Below are 19,006 nucleotides of genomic sequence, written 5' to 3' on the forward strand. Positions count from 1 at the left end.
TAATCTTTATATATTTTGACACGATAAGCAAAGTCTGTAATGTTGAGTCACAAAATTTTTGAACTGTTTAATATATTCAATTGACCTTCGACTATTCTCGACGATTCACGAACAATTATCTGTAAATAAATATGTATATATATTATATAAATATAAATATAAGAATATATAATTAATATTATGATTTAATAAAGAATACTTTAAATAATTAGAATGTAATAATAGGGATAATTAAGGCTATTGCTAAAATAAATATATATATAAATATATAACTATATATATATATATATATATATATATATATATATATATATATATATATATATATATATATATATGAATCTATATAAGATTTCTATTAAATAAATACATAAAATATACAAATATTAACTAATCAGTAAATGGCTTCACATAATATAATAGTGCATATATGATAAATGGTATTGTATTAAATTATAAGTTTGAATATAATTGATATATTAATATTATTTTCATTACTTTCATTATTATTATTGTTGTAGAGATTATTATTTTCATTATCATTAAAAATCATTATTTTATACTTATTATTAGAAATGAAACAATATACATTATTATTATCATAAATAATATTATTATCATCTTTATAATCATAATTATCAGAATTATTAGTTATTATTATTATTAAAAGTATTGTTATTATTATTATTAATGCATTAATATTAACAATTATTATTATTATTATTATTATTATTATTATTATTATTAATACTATTATTAATATTGATTATTATTAAATACAATTATAATTATTGATTAATAACTTTATTTTCTATAAACTATATATATATATATATATATATATATATATATATATATATATATATATATATATATATATATATATATATATATATATATATATATATATATATATATATATATATATATATATATACGAATTTGATCTCACATAATCCGCTTTATGTTACTATCGTACTGTAAATGGCTTCCAAAAATTCGTACCAATCAAGCTTAATCACTACAACAAAATCCAAAAGCAGTTACAAATCCAAATCAAACGCAATTCCTTTTTATTATTATCATTTATTTGATCTGAATGGAGCATAGCCTGTCAAACCAAATCAACTACAAAATAATTTTGAAGGAATCTGGTTACAGTAAACGAGCTCCATTATACTCAATAAAAATCATTGTATCAATTCAACGAGTGAAATCAAATTAAAAATCACAGAAAAAAAGAACCCGTCGCCCTGTTCTTGTTCATTTTTGCCAAAACTCGAAATCGAATTCAATTGCAAAATCCATAAATGCCATATTGTTAGGAATAATTACTTCAAACTATCTGGAAAGTTTCACTTTCCAATTTCTAAAAACGAATATGAAACAGCGACGGTTTTATTAATTTTTTTTACTCTTTAGTTCGTGTAATTTATTTTCTGTTAATTTTTATCGTAACTGTTAGATGTTGTTGTGTTAATGCAACATCAGTAAATAGATTATGGGTTGGTCTGAGTTCAATGTTGAATTGGTACAATGAAGAAGAAGAACAGAAATTCATACAGGTTATAATTAAATAGGATTGGGTTTTAATCAGAAATATACAAATGGTTCGATGGTTAAGAGGAGAGTCGGGTGAGCGAGAGGTCTCAGGTTCTATCCCGGGCCGAGATGTTTATCTTTTTAAAGATTGCTACATTAAGGTAGCCATTTTTATTATTATTATTATTATTGCTAGTAATATTATTAATATTATTATTATTATTATTATTATTATTATTATTATTATTATTATTATTATTATTATTATTATTATTATTATTATTATTATTATTATTATTATTATTATTATTATTATTATTATTATTATTATTAATTATTAGTAACATTATCATTATTATTAAAACTATCATTATTATTATCATTAATATTTTCATTATTATACTATTATTATTACTACAAATAAATTGACTATTATTATTCTAAAAAATTGTTATTTCCTTTGTCACTATTAAGTTTACTATTATTAATTTACTCAATGAATATTATATATATATATATATATATATATATATATATATATATATATATAATATTTATTACATATAATATAACTATACTGATATTTGTATAATAAATACTAATCATTTATCTAAAGTCATTTATCTAAAGTATAAATATAGTTAATTAAGTCATTAATGAAACATATAAGTTAATAAAATAATAATTAATATTAATAAATATATATTTGTTCGATTACAACTACGTGTGTTAATATATATATACAAATGATATAGGTTCGTGAATCCGAGGCCAACCCTGCATTGTTCAATATAGTCATATGTATTTTTACTACAAAATACATTAGGTGAGTTTCATTTACTCCCTTTTTAAATGCTTTTGCAATATATATATATATATATATATATATATATATATATATATATATATATATATATATATATATTTTTTTTTTTTTTGGGACTGAGAATACATGCACTTTTATAAATGTTTTACGAAATAGACACAAGTAATTGAAACTACATTATATGGGTGAATGATGGAAGCCGAATATGCCCCTTTTGCTTGGTAACCTAAGAATTAGTAAACCGATCTACTAATTGACGCGAATCCTAAAGATAGATCTATGGGCCCGACGAACCCCATCCAAAGTACCTGGTGCTTTAGTACTTCGATGTTATTTTATATCATGTCCGAAGGATTTCCCGGAATGATAGGGGATATTCTTAGATGCATCTTGTTAATGTCGGTTACCAGGTGTTCACCATATGAATGATTTTTGTCTCTATGCATGGGACGTATATTTATGAGAACTGGAAATGAAGTTCTTGTGGTCTATTAAAATGATGAAAATGAATGATTATGATAAACTAATGAACTCACCAACCTTTTGGTTGACACTTTAAAGCATGTTTATTCTCAGGTATGAAAGAAATCTTCCGCTGTGCATTTGCTCATTATAGAGATATTACTTGGAGTCATTCATGACATATTTCAAAAGACGTTGCATTCGAGTCGTTGAGTTCATTAAGATTAATATTAAGTCAATTATAGTTGGATATATTATGAAATGGTATTCATGCTGTCAACTTTTGATGTAATGAAAGGTTGTCTTTTAAAAACAAATGCAACGTTTGTAAAATGTATCATATAGAGGTCAAGTACCTCGCGATGTAATCAACTATTGTGAATTGTTTATAATCGATATGGACTTCGTTCAGATGGATTAGGACGGGTTATGAAAGTTGGTATCAGAGCTGGTATAACTCCGTCCATGTGTGGCGGGTTAGTCGTAAAGGAGGTTCTCATAGTGTTACCTGTGACGAAGCATTGACTCTTGCTCCTTGCGATCCCTTACGAGGGTTGGCAGTAGCTAAGAGGCAGGCCCTAAAAATCAGTATCTGAGCTACACTCAGTGGTCACCAGGCGGTTAGCTGGGAAGGCACTGGGTGGGACGGTGGTTGTCCCCACATGAATGAAAGTTGGTATCAGAGCGGTGGTCTTAGCGAATCAGGTCTTGCATTAGTGTGTCTAACTGATAGTTGTTTAGATGCATTAGTGGGTCTGGACTTCGACCGTGTCTGCATGTCAAAAGTTTTGCTTATCATTTCGTGTCGGAAATCATCTGCTTATCATCCTTAGGAAATTACCTACTTATCATTCTTAGTCTAGACACATCTTACTGCAATGATTGCATGAATAGTGTATAGACAAAATTCGTATCTTAGAGTATCTGCTAATTCATATCTTAGCATATCTATTACTGTAGACTTTGCCTGACAGCTTCCGTAGATTCCTCCATAACTTATGGGATTTTAGTATTATATATGCATATGTAAATTATGTATTGCAGGGTATTAATCTACATCCTATAATCTATTTCTTATCGAAAATCCTTCATCTGATTGTACGAGATGAATCCCTCAACCAGTTCGAGTCCCTCAGATTTCGATAGCTATTCCGATAGTTATGCCGACAGCTATTCCGACATGAATATTCACCTAAGCTCCGAAAGCGGTGTCACCAGAATGGATCAACCAATCATCCATCCCCAATTCATATGATGAGTTTGTAGTCGACTTAATCAATGGATACGCGAACACGGCAATCCTTTCCACCAACCAAATTGCCCTCTTGGCGAAGAACCTGAAGCACTTACCGGCGAAGCTATTCGAAACACCATTTTCAGCCTCATTTTCAGAGTATCTCGTCACGACTATATACTATCTCAAATCCTAGATTTTAATCATTCGCTCATTCCGACCGACAATTATCCCGGAGTAATACAAGAAGTCAATGAACTTCGCGCTCGAGTAATCAATTTGGAGAATATGGTGCAAAACGTACCAGCTTCAGCAACATCACCGGCATCAACAGTACCACCAACAACATAAGTTTCAACATCACATGCCCAATATCTCATTCTGTACCTCGAGTATAATCATCGTTCTACGAATCATTCTACATTATTTATCTTCGTTCGACATGGCGATTATATAATCCTTAATGTTTTAGAGATTATATATTCTTATTTTAACGGTAAATCAAATGAGTCTAATATCATATTGACTCATTAAATCCATGATTACATCTGAGGAAAATATATATGCAAGTATATTTTCATAAAGATTGTAATTAAAAATTCTTTCGTACAAACTGTTAATGGTGAAAATATTTTAACGGGTAGGTAATACCCGAGGAATATTTGGATTTCACATTAATAAGTTACACTATACATTCTTCGAATCTGATTCAACGGTCATTTACTATTCTATTTACAATCACCGATATACGTATCCGTTCACCGCAAAATAACCATTTTCATTCAATTTCATATTTGGACTTTGACTTATCAGAATCCAACAAGTGGCATAATGAAAAAAACATTTGACAAAATAAAATTTGTTAGAAACAAACAAATTAACTATGAGAAATTTTGTTAAGAATCCACGCTAACAAAATCCTAGCTAACTGTTAATTCTTTATTACATTTATTTATCGCAATTTAATTATCGCAATTTATTTATCGCAATTTAAATTCTCGCAATTTTATTTATTGTCATTTAATTTCTGTTATTTATTTTACGCACTTTAAATATCGGGACACGTATACAAGGTTTTGACATATCATATCGACGCATCTATATATATTATTTGGAATAACTATAGACATTCTATATGCAGTAATGATAGAGTTAGCTATACAGGGTTGAGGTTGATTCTACAATAATATATATACTTTGAGTTGTGATCGAGCCTGAGACATGTACACGGGTCACGACACGTATTAATTAATTTGAATATTATATATTGCTAACTGTGGACTATCAACTGAGGACTACCAACATTGGACAATTAAAATGAATTAAAATATTGATTATAACATATGAAACAAAACAATTCTTCAAGTTTGCCACTTGATTTCATCCTAAACTTCATTTATATCTTGACGATTACAATCTACGTTCAAACCTTTCATGATACTTGAAAACACCTCAATCGAGAGGCTGAACCAACCGCACTTCATCTACGGAAGAAAAGATCGATGCATATAGTTATGCACCTGAAAACATTCAGAACTTGAGTAAACGTTTAACACGCATATGTGCTAGCTCCTTTGGCATTGTTATTACCGAAAATAACTTTGCAACTCTTTTTCACAATAGTCAGTTTTGTCACAGCTCCAGCAAGTCAACTTCAACTTTTCGTTCGAAATACCCTTATTATAACCTTGATATATACGTTGTCTTTTAGCCTTCGTTACCGGAGAACTGTTTATATCCCACCACATTAACAGTAAACGTACCAGCAACTTCACTACTCTTTGGCAAAAGTCACTTCGATAAATCACTATATTTATTCATTAATACCCTATCATATACTCATCCGCGTTTTGTAACGATAATTGCCGTACCAGATACCGAGAATCAGCAATCAGTATTTTAAAATCTCGCAGCATGTCTACATCAACAGTTATATGTATACATATAACATTTATCTCTTAGAATTATGATCTTTCATTCTGAAATTCTGAAAAGCACCCAGCCTACGAATCAATACATTGAACTTTGAAAAAGCTGGATGAAGCAGCAGAAACTGTAGACAACCGTAAACGACCTTAATCGTCAGAAGTTTAATGATAAAGAATAGTATGTTGGAAAGCTCAGAAAAGTTGAAACTGGAAAACGGATTGAGCTAACCACAAAGGAGACCAAGGACAAATACAAGGACCAAACTCTGTATTTAAAGAATCTGATGATTCTGTTTCTGATGAAATCTTTAGCGAATACCTTTCTTCCGAATCTAAACCCTTACGGATAAATTTTCTTCATCATCCATTGATATTAGAAATTCCAAGATATCATCTTATCTTTCATTATAAATATCCTCCATATTTCTGAAGATATTTTCATAACTGTTCTTATCTGAAATCATTAATCTCTTCTTGCTATCAGTGTTACATCATATAGAAACTGTTAGTTTCTATATTCTGTAAACTTTCGAGCTTAAAATATGAATGTTATTGAAGTAATGTTGGGAACTGATGCATGAGTTAGTATAATATAATGACACTTGATCAACGTGATTATATTACAGTAAGTCATGCTGAGTTTCTAATGGAACGTGATGATTCACAGAATCATAACGTCATCATGCGCCATGTTACATAAATTTTTCATTCTGCTCAACTTCTGAACATATCAAGACAAGTATATCTTGATAGTTCTATTCTCAGTGATTCTGATAATATGACAAATCAAATCGTGCTAATATATTCTTCCTTATTTAGAACATGATGTTTATCCGAAATTTCATACTTACGAATTATGGACCGTTACTCCCTTTACTAGAGGTCGGGAGAATAATAAAAAGGCAAAGAGCTCTAAAACATAAGAGAAAATATAAAGCCCAATAACAACACGGAAGTTACAAACCGTGGATATTAATACAAATAGCAATATAAAGACACTGTATAATTAAGAATAGTATCACCCCAAGACGATAGTAGAAGTAAACAGATTTTTCTGGTGGAAGATTTAAAAGAAGGATGACAGAATTGATAATTTGGAAAATATCAAGGATTAGAACTTGATTAAACATTTTCATAATCTTTTGGATGTATGAACTCAGAAAGAAAGTATGGAAATGGTAAGAATAATGGAACGGAAGAGTTTAATTTATAATGGAAATACCAGACAGAGTAATCAAGGCAGATCTCCGCATTTAATTAGAGAAATCATGATTTCCTTAATTCGCCGAAGAATCAAATCTTTTAGATTTTGAAGATTTCCTTTAATCCCTTAAATTCCGGAATTCAACCAAGACAACGTCAAAAGTTAAGACGCACCTTATTTTTTTTTAAATCAACCGTGACTACGTCACCAGACAAGACGAATCGACACTTATTCATTTCACTCTTTTGTGATATCTTCATTCGTACTCTTCGAATCGAATTATTTTATCCATATTACTCAATGATGATAAAACTCTATTTATCAACTCATATTCGTCATGAAAACATTTTTATTGTTAGCCATGACCATCTCACTCAAATTTCGGGATGAAATTTCTTTAACGGGTAGGTACTGTGACGACCCGGAAATTTCCGACCAAATTTAAACTTTAATCTTTATATATTTTGACACGATAAGCAAAGTCTGTAATGTTGAGTCACAAAATTTTTGAACTGTTTAATATATTCAATTGACCTTCGACTATTCCCGACGATTCACGAACAATTATCTGTAAATAAATATGTATATATATTATATAAATATAAATATAAGAATATATAATTAATATTATGATTTAATAAAGAATACTTTAAATAATTAGAATGTAATAATAGGGATAATTAAGGCTATTGTTAAAATAAATATATATATATAAATATATAACTATATATATATATATATATATATATATATATATATATATATATATATATATATATATATATATATATATATATATATATATATATATATATATATATATATATGAATCTACATAAGATTTCTATTAAATAAATACATAAAATATACAAATATTAACTAATTAGTAAATGGCTTCACATAATATAATAGTGCATATATGATAAATGGTATTGTATTAAATTATAAGTTTGAATATAATTGATATATTAATATTATTTTCCTTACTTTCATTATTATTATTGTTGTAGAGATTATTATTTCCATTATCATTAAAAATCATTATTTTATAGTTATTATTAGAAATGAAACAATATACATTATTATTATCATAAATAATATTATTATCATCTTTATAATCATAATTATCAGAATTATTAGTTATTATTATTATTAAAAGTATTGTTATTATTATTATTAATGCATTAATATTAACAATTATTATAATAATAATAATAATTATTATTATTAATACTATTATTAATATTGATTATTATTAAAAACAATTATAATTATTGATTAATAACTTTATTTTATATATATATATATATATATATATATATATATATATATATATATATATATATATATATATATATATATATATATATATATACGAATTTGATCTCACATAATCTGCTTTATGTTACTATCGTACTGTAAATGGCTTCCAAAAATTTGTACCAATCAAGCTTAATCACTACAGCAAAATCCAAAAGCAGTTACAAATCCAAATCAAACGCAATTCCTTTTTATTATTATCATTTATTTGATCTGAATGGAGGATAGCCTGTCGAACCAAATCAACTACAAAACAATTTTGAAGGAATCTGGTTACAGTAAACGAGCTCCATTATACTCAATAAAAATCATTGTATCAATTCAACGAGTGAAATCAAATTAAAAATCACAGAAAAAAAGAACCTGTCTCCCTGTTCTTATTCATTTTTGCCAAAACTCGAAATCGAATTCAATTGCAAAATCCATAAATGCCATATTGTTAGGAATAATTACTTCAAACTATCTGGAAAGTTTCACTTTCCAATTTCTAAAAACGAACTTGAAATCAGGAGTCAAAGGTTATGAAAAAATAAAGTCAAACGTTGTTCATCAGTTAAATTCGAGAAATGTGATGTGATTCAAGTTCAATTAATGAATTCAAAAGTTTCCTTGAGTGATTTCAAACCTTTTTCATGTTGTTAGTGTAGTCTAAAACGTTTTCAAAATTGAAAAGTGAATTCGAGTTCATATATATGAAACAGCGACGGTTTTATTAATTTTTTTACTCTTTAATTCGTGTAATTTATTTTCTGTTAATTTTTATCGTAACTGTTAGATGTTGTTGTGTTAATGCAACATCAGTAAATAGATTATGGGTTGGTCTGAGTTCAATGTTGAATTGGTACAATGAAGAAGAAGAACAGAAATTCATACGGGTTATAATTAAATAGGATTGGGTTTTAATCAGAAATATACAAATGGTTCGATGATTAAGAGGAGAGTCGGGTGAGCGAGATGTCTCAGGTTCGAGCCCGGGCCGGGATGTTTATCTTTTTAAAAATTGCTACATTAAGGTAGCCATTTTTATTATTTTTATTATTATTATTGCTAGTAATATTATTATTATTATTATTATTATTATTATTATTATTATTATTATTATTATTATTATTATTATTATTATTATTATTAATTATTAGTAACATTATCATTATTATTAAAACTATCATTATTATTATCATTAATATTATCATTATTACAGTATTATTATTACTACAAATAAATTGACTATTATTATTATCAAAAATTGTTATTTCCTTTGTCACTATTAAGTTTACTATTATTAATTTACTCAATGAATATTATATATATATATATATATATATATATATATATATATATATATATATATATATATATATATATATATTACATATAATATAACTATACTGATATTTGTATAATAAATACTAATCATTTATCTAAAGTCATTTATCTAAAGTATAAATATAGTTAATTAAATCATTAATGAAACATATAAGTTACTAAAATAATAATTAATATTAATAAATATATATTTGTTCGATTACAACTAAGGGTGTTAATACATATATACAAATGATATAGGCTCGTGAATCCGAGGCCAACCCTGCATTGTTCAATATAATCATATGTATTTTTACTACAAAATACATTAGGTGAGTTTCATTTACTCCCTTTTAAATGCTTTTGCAATATATATATTTTTGAGACTGAGAATACACGCGCTTTTATAAATGTTTTACGAAATAGACACAAGTAATTGAAACTACATTATATGGGTGAATGATCGAAGCCGAATATGCCCCTTTTGCTTGGTAACCTAAGAATTAGTAAACCGATCTACTAATTGACGCGAATCCTAAAGATAGATCTATGGGCCCGACGAACCCCATCCAAAGTACCGGATGCTTTAGTACTTCGATGTTGTTTTATATCATGTCCGAAGGATTTTTCGGAATGATAGGGGATATTCTTAGATGCATCTTGTTAATGTCGGTTACCAGGTGTTCACCATATGAATGATTTTTGTCTCTATGCATGGGACGTATATTTATGAGAACTGGAAATGAAATTCTTGTGGTCTATTAAAATGATGAAAATGAATGATTATGATAAACTAATGAACTCACCAACCTTTTGGTTGACACTTTAAAGCATGTTTATTCTCAGGTATAAAAGAAATCTTCCGCTGTGCATTTGCTCATTATAGAGATATTACTTGGAGTCATTCATGACATATTTCAAAATACGTTGCATTCGAGTCGTCATCAAGATTAATATTAAGTCAATTATAGTTGGATATATTATGAAATGGTATTCATACTGTCAACTTTTGATGTAATGAAAGGTTGTCTTTTAAAAACAAATGCAACGTTTGTAAAATGTATCATATAGAGGTAAAGTACCTCGCGATGTAATCAACTATTGTGAATCGTTTATAATCGATATGGACTTCGTTCAGATGGATTATGACGGGTTATGAAATGTGGCCATGAGGAAGAATAACTTTGAAAAATAAATGCATTCTTCCTAAATGATATGGAGTATATATTTATAATATAATTTTTTAGATTTGATATTTCAGCCTAATTAATTGTGTGTGTATTCTCAACGGCCTCGTTTCTATATGAGTTATCGTTTTTTTGCCAAAAAAATAAAAAAATAAAAAAATACATCTTAGAGTGCAAGGAGGTCGGACATGAAGAAGCTTGAGAAGAAGAACAAAAAAAAGTGGTGCTGCTTAGAACAATGTATACGGTATTTGCTTCCTTTATCTTTTACAAAAAAAAAGGTCTTGCAAAATCTCGAGACGAAATACAAATACGTAGCTCAGAGTTCCAAGGAATTAATGGAACGAAGAACTCAAAAAAAACCTAACCTAACAGGGTCTGGTTAGGCATGGGAAAAACGAAGGAAGATGCATAAAATCGTCTATGAGAAAGACCCCACGGAACGATATTTCACGTCTTGTTCCAAACAAGGTTATATTCAATCAAAAGCGCTGTCTAAAGAAAAAATCATGAGGAGATGATTATAGGCTCATTTTTCCTCATTGGTACATGTTCTCCAGATTGCGCTTTCAGTTTGTCTTAATATCTTATTCTATTAGACTGTTTCTAACCTTGGCGGTGACATCAAAGTCAAGTGATGTACTTTTTGGTGATGTGGTAAGGTCAAGAGATGAAGTTAAATAAAGGGGAGTGTCAAATTTGAAGGTTAAATTTGTGAATGGGTGATGTGGTAAAATATGATTGGTAGTTAGGTATATAATTTATTAATTAATAATATATAAAACTATGTGGCGAAATCTGATTGGCTGGAAAATATTTGACACCACTTTATTGATCCGTCACATTTTCAACTGACGCCCGGGGCGTCAAATTTTGACGCCGCCTTAGGGGCGTCAAGGGCGTCAAAGATGTTGCAAGTGGGATGACGGGAGAAATTTGACGTCTGGTTAAAAACAGTCTTATATTACCTGACAGCTGACGCCCACAAACAGGCTCCACTGAGTGACTTAAATGCAAGTTCCCGATCTTACTGTTAATTTTCATGATCTTTAGTATATATGTTTATGTTTGATTCAACAAAGTTGGCCAAAATTAGAAAGTCTAATTATGTATTGTGATATGAAAATAGCTGCTGATAGTCACTCAAAATCAACTGCGAACATCGAGTATGCCAGGTGCACAAAAATAGAGAGTGGTAGTATCGAGGAGAGAATACCTGGAATTAATAATCGACTGTGTGTTCGATGCAACCAGCTGACAGACGAACTCCTTAAAATAAATCGCAACCAACAAAGGCTGCTAAAACTAGGCACAAATAATGCAAGACATGGTGTGATATTTTTGTCTCAACTTTCGATGCGAACAAGTCCCAAATTGTAGAAGGCCACCGTAGGTATACCCTCACACTTGACTAGACCTAAAAAATGTGCCGGAACGTGTGTGGGTCTGTTACGAGTGTTATCTATGTGGGTGTCTAAATTGGTTTTCGTATCCAAATGACTTTTACTCTTAATTAAGACGGTAATAAGCATTTGAGTACATATTAGACAACTCTTTTGAGATCTCAATTGTTTGATCCATTTTGACCCTATATAGCTAATTTAGATTTGAGTGGTGTTTTTGGACGAAACTAGCTGGAGCTCGAGCTTATAGCTAGAGCTGGTGGTCAGTGGCGGATCCAGAATTTTTTGTCACTGGTAGCACAAAAAATTCCGTGACTAGCTTTACGACTTGTTGATAAAATATTGATCGAAAATCAAAAAGCAAACCTGTACTAATCCAAGAATTTTATATAGAACACGTAAACATTTAGGAAAATTTCAATAACAAAATTTTTTAGGTATTTAAGTTTCTAGTATTTTCTTATTTGTCTCTTAAATAAGATTTAATTTAATTTAATTTAGTTTAATCTCGCTGTTTTAAATTGTTTCCATTTTGTTTCATATATACTCCGTACTCATTACTCAAACGATCTTAAATCAAAATAAAAAAAGGTACAAGTGGGCAATGTCAAATGTTCAATCTTGAAGCCACCCGAACAATTTTTAAATTTAGATCTGACAAATGGTTGGGTCAAAACTAATCAATAACTTGTTGAAATGGGTTTGGTGAATAGACTAAAGAGTAAAGACCATGGGAGTATCAATATTCTAAAATATGCTCCATATATATCATGTTTCAAACTTTTTAAAAATTAAGGGGTATATGTGCAATTTAACTTAAGAGTACAAGTGGGGTAGACTTTTCTTCTCCACATCGTTTTCTTCTTCACCTTTATTCATTTCACCCATGTAACTCCAACTTCCATTAAAATCCTTAGTATTTACATAAAAGTTATAACCCACATAAAAAACACTGTAAAATTTTGAATCGTAAGGGTCACGTTACCCCATTTTCCATCGTCATTTTCCTTCTCAAAAACCTACAACTCATCTTAAAATCACCGGTTGCACTCTCATATTTTTAAAGAAAACACCTAATACTATACACTTGTTCGTCTAAATTGAGTGGTAGAACAGTGGCGAAGCCAGCATTTTACGTCGTTGGTGTCACAAAATAACAATCAAATTTTTCTATAGTGAAATTTTAAAAAGTTACAAAAAATAGTAAGTTCCACATTCAAATATGTAGTAAATTTATTGCTATCTACGTCCCATAATAAATGTTTGCATTTTTGTTTAATGATAAATCATATAAAAAAGTTTTTTTTAATCAATCAAAGGGAATTTTAGTGAAGAAATATGATATTTATTGATTGATAGTGAAATTAGTGAAGTATCTAAAACATTTTGACTTTTTAAAGTGGTAACTTATAATAGAACGGGATAATAATAGTAAATAAGTTCGTGTAATGAAAAAAGAGATGGTGAAATTTTTTAATATGAATTTCGCAAGAGCAATAAACGAATTCAAAATGTGTGAAATATTAATTTAGATGAGAAAATTGCGCGGTTGGTCCTTGTGATTTACATGAAATGGAGTGTTTAGTCCCTGAACTTCATTTTCGGGGTTGTTGGTCCCTGTGATTTTCAAAACACGCGTGGTTGGTCCCTAACAGGGACCAACTACACCAGTTTTGAACTTTCATTTTCGGGGTTGTTGGTCTCTGACAGGGACCAACCACACGTGTTTTAAAAATCACAGGGACCAACAACTCCGAAAATGAAGTTCAGGGACTAAACACCCCATTTCATGTAAACCACAAGGACCAACCGCGCAATTTTCTCAATTTAGATGGAGCGTAATAGATAACATATAGACATGTTATTGTGTTATTGGACTGTTAAAATTAATTGGTCAAGTAAATATTAAAATACTATGTGAGAGATTCATCAATCAATAAGCAATTTAAAATTGATGGCTAAAGACCATGTATAAAAGCACTACTTGAGGCAATTTCGTTGGGGTCAATTGACCCCATTACATTCAACGTGCCTTCGCCTCTGTGGTAGCACGTGCTACCACTGCTAACAAGGTAGATCCGCCCCTGCTGGTGGTTGAAGCCGGAGCTGGAGCTTATCAGCTCTACTTTTTTCAAGAAGCTACTTCTTCCAGAGCTTTTTTTTTACATAAGCTCTACTTTTGGTTGCATGTCAAACGGAGCTTATAACTTGTAGCTCATTAAAATCATAAGCTCAAACTACTATAAGTTCTCATAGGCTCCTATAAGCTTGTCGCCAAACACACCCAACATCCGAATTTTTTCAGGCTTTATCATAACAATCAAGACCTTTTTGAAATGGTCCACCGCCACATCATATGCTTGTTTACTTCAAGTTTCAACAAATAAAGTATAAACAAGTCTCATATCATAAATAATACTTTCTCATATCTTATAAATAATATCTAGCCCGACATGATTTTTATTTGTTAAATCAATTATAATGATGACTATAGCTAAAAAAATTTGGTCAGCTTTGAGTCATTCTGTGGATGTATATATGTCGATGACAATTAACTTCATTCATTTTGACAAAACTTTGTCGATGGTCCCGAACTTTGTACTAAATATCGCAGGTGATCTTAAACTATTTTTTTTCACTTCGTTGACCCCGATCTTTTAAGATATTCCATGGATGACCCTAAACTTAAAGATCATTAGCATTTCTTTGTTAACTTAACACATGTGCAAAGCATGTGAGGGTAGCGTTGCCTTTTTCTCCTTTATTGCAATTAACTTTTTCATTTTCACCTCCAATTTGATCATCTCACATTCATCATCATCATCATCTCAAAATTAAAAACCCTCATTTATTAATCAAATATTTGCATAAATCGACTTTATAATTCATCCTCATCCAATTTATAAACCCACTAGAAGCTCATCGAACGTAAAGATACACATTATAAACCCACTAGAAACCCATCCCATTTAGAAAATCAAATTAAATAAAAGAATACTAGCAGCATAATGTTTTCATATTTATCACTTAAATAGAAGAATAGCAGCAGCATCTACGGTGTTTGGTTCCGGTTCATCGATTAAAATGACATCAACCATTTTCCGACATCGTACATTTTTCGGTGGTAGTCTGTAGCAGATCTACTTGATCTTTTCGTCTTGAAATTACAATGGACAGCCCGAAAAAGAACCGCCTCCATCCGAGCGACCTGAAAATCGAAGATTTCTTTAATAAAAATTCGCGGGAGCTTTCTCTTACATCTTGGTTTCCAGCACGTATTGAAGAAATTCGTTTATTTCATTCTTTACAAGAATTGTTTTATTTTCGTATCTCTGACGACTATCTATATTATATATGACAGTACTGTGAACACCCAATTGATAATATGTTATTTCCTCATGAAAGACACTAAAATGTTTTCAAATGTTGCTGATTATAAAAAGAAGCATGTTACTTAAATAAATATGATAATATGGTGCGTTGTTAATTAAAGAGGGCTTGAAGAAAATGAAAAAAATTAGGTTTGTTCATACTTTTAGGTATAAAGATGAAGGTGATGAAGGAGACAAATTAAAAATGACAGATTTACCCTCATATGCTTTGCACATGTATTGAGTTAACGGAGAATTACTAACGATTGTTAAGTCTAAGGTCATCCAATGAAATATCTTAAAAGATCGGGGTCAACGAAGTCTAAAAAATAGTTTAAGTTCACCTGCGATGTTTAATACAAAGTTAAGGGACCATCGACAAAATTTTGTCTTTCATTTTGTTTAATTTAAAAGCAACACAAATGAGGACATTTGCTAAATATAGCCCGAAACAGAAAACAAAAACAGCAATGAAGCGAACGAGTTGTGTGTCATAACTCCCGAATCAAGATCAAGGGATTAATCGCCAATACGAAGTGTTGTTATCCTCATATGGATTCGTCGTGTGGGTTTTCTTTTGAGGGACGACAAGATTTTAATGATTAATGCCAAGAAAATGATCGGATGGGTGGATGTCGACATCGCGTTCGATCCCTGTCAGTGACTCTACTTAACTGCCATTCAAAAGAAACAAAACCTCCAATTCGTGGCCCAAAAGAGCACTTAAGCATCTCCTCAAAATCCCTTTTTAAAAACCACCCTTGATAAACCGAAAGGGTTTCATTTCATTTATTGGAATAAAAAAAATCCAATCGATTTAAATTGTAAAAAGTCAAGAGCCACCAACTCTTGTGGTTGACAATCACTTTTCGTTGACCTAATAGCACCCTTGTGTAAAAGTATTTGATTCCTCGCCAATTTTAGTATATGATTTACCAAAAAGACCTTGCACAACAAATAACTTAATTTTTTTGAGAAAAAGCTTTTAAGAACCACTCTTAACTTACACATTCTTACACCATAAAACCACTTTTTAAGAAAAAGCTTTTAAGCAACCATCTTTCAGGCTACCATCTTCAATGGCTAATAACACTGATATGGAACTTGGAAAGGTGGATATTGTTGACCAAGCTGTCAAATTTCTTCTTGAATGTGAAGTAAAAGGACAGAATCGAGATCACCAACCGTGTATCTTTAAGGTCCCTAGTGTCCTTAAAGATATGAGTCCAGACTCGTACAACCCTCGGGTCATCTCTATCGGACCCCTGCATAGAGAAGCCATAAAAGTGCAAGCAATGGAAGAACGAAAAGCCACTTATCTACATAATCTGTTGGGCCGTTTAAAACTCCCTCGTGAGGAAACATTGAAAACGTGCGTGATGAAGATAACGTCACTAGACAAAATACAGGAAAGCTATGGTGAAAGAATGTCCTACACTGATGTTGAGCTTGCACAAACAATGGTTATGGATGGTTTCTTCATACTTGAGTTCTTACACAACTATGATGAATATACATCAGACGTGTTGCTTGCGATGGACATATCTCACGATTTGATACTGCTAGAAAACCAAATCCCTTTTTTTGTACTACAAGATCTCTTCGAATGCACTATTTTGAAATATGATCCAAACGCCTCTCTCATTGAACTTATACTTAAATTTCTAGATTGTATTCGCCTTTTTGTAAAAAAGTTAAAAGTAGAACAAACGAATCCCGACCATATACTTGGCCTTCTACACAAATGTTATCAGCCAGAGAAACCTATTCAATCGGAAATTCAAGGTAAAAAAGTTCACTCTGCTGCTGAGCTGGATAGGGCGTGTGTGAAATTTAAGCCTAGTCAAGATCCAAATTGGGCAATGGCGATAAAAGTTGAAACATCTAGATCAAGATGGTTTCCGTTGCTTTGGGCAAAGCCTACTCTTAAAATGCCCGTGATGAATGTTAATGATTTCACGGAGTCAATTATGAGAAACCTCATTGTTTACGAGCAATCTTCAAACCATGTTCCAAATTACATCACATCATACGCTATCTTCATTGATACTTTAGTCGATACGAAAGAGGATATTGTCAAGTTGGTGGACTCGGGAGTTATTATTAATGATTTAGGTTCGAGTGAAGAAGTTGTAAATATCTTTAACCACATCTCCAAAGATATTTGTGTAGCTGAATTCTTTTACAATCAACAATGGGCTGAAATAGAAGAGCATTACAATGGCTACTGGCCAAGAAATTTAGCTCGGTTGAGGCGTACATATTTTAATAGTCCTTGGAATATCGTTGCCCTGATTGCTGGAATTGTCCTCTTTGCTCTCACCATTGTTCAAACCATCTTTACCATCAAAGCTGCTTAATCTTAATACACTTGGATGATTTGAATCTAATTGTATTCTTTCTTTATACACTGCATTCTGTAATTATTTGAACTTTTCTTTCTCGATAAGTAAATTCTGTTAGCAAAGGGTCATTGGCCTAGCAGTATCGAGATAACTTAATAACCTTGAGGTTGTGATTTCAAGTCCCGCGGACTATTTGTAATTGTGTGAGTTTGTATTTGTCGTTCTAAAAAAATAAGTCGATCGCATTGTACCAATTTAGCACTTAAGTTACATTGGTATGCTAGTTTAGGTCATTTGGCTCATTGTTGTTGTGTTGACATTAAAGTTGTGTTTCAACTTTCATGGCAACTTCCATATATCTAGTTTATGCATGTCTTTGTTGTTAGTCATTTTATTTTTATTTTATATTTTTTTATTTTTTTGGCGAAAAAACGAATACTCATATAGAAACGATGTAGTTCTCTAAAAGAAAACTCTCTCAACATGGAATACAAAAGGACTAAGGGAAAACAGGAAGGCTCGCGTCTAAACAAAAAACTATCTATAAGCGAGCCTCCCTAACATCCCGGAAAAATACAAACATATTAACCAAACAAAAAACCGAATAATAGACGAAATACGACGAACGAAAGCAACCGAAGAAAATCAAGACGGACCATACCAATCAACCTCGAGGACCCGCCCTTTTCAATTTTCCATTAACCGTTTCTTTTAAAGAATTTTTCCCGGATCGGTTCTCAATCTTGTATGATAACACGTTAGTGGATCCATCACACGGTGCGCTCTCCCCGGCCAACCGTGTCATCATAACGGCGAATGCCGCGAAAGCCTCAATGGACATATTTCCTCTCCCAATTGCCGATGAGCCACCATCTCTTC

The 19,006-nt window shown here is 30.7% G+C and overlaps 1 protein-coding gene across 1 annotated transcript; it reads left to right on the forward strand.

Moving 5' to 3' along the window:
* The first annotated feature begins 16,861 nt into the window (after window positions 1-16,861).
* On the forward strand, window positions 16,862-18,142 carry LOC139890190 (UPF0481 protein At3g47200-like). The gene has a single exon (XM_071873087.1). The coding sequence runs from the start codon at window positions 16,862-16,864 to the stop codon at window positions 18,140-18,142; it is 1,281 nt and encodes a 426-aa protein (XP_071729188.1).
* Window positions 18,143-19,006: the final 864 nt, after the last annotated feature.

Source organism: Rutidosis leptorrhynchoides, chromosome 2 (assembly GCF_046630445.1).
Source record: "Rutidosis leptorrhynchoides isolate AG116_Rl617_1_P2 chromosome 2, CSIRO_AGI_Rlap_v1, whole genome shotgun sequence".
In the NCBI taxonomy this organism is placed as follows: domain Eukaryota; kingdom Viridiplantae; phylum Streptophyta; class Magnoliopsida; order Asterales; family Asteraceae; genus Rutidosis; species Rutidosis leptorrhynchoides.

Excerpts from the sequence above, each read along its gene's own strand:
- LOC139890190 (XM_071873087.1), top strand. The coding sequence starts at position 16,862 with ATGGCTAATAACACTGATATGGAACTTGGAAAGGTGGATATTGTTGAC.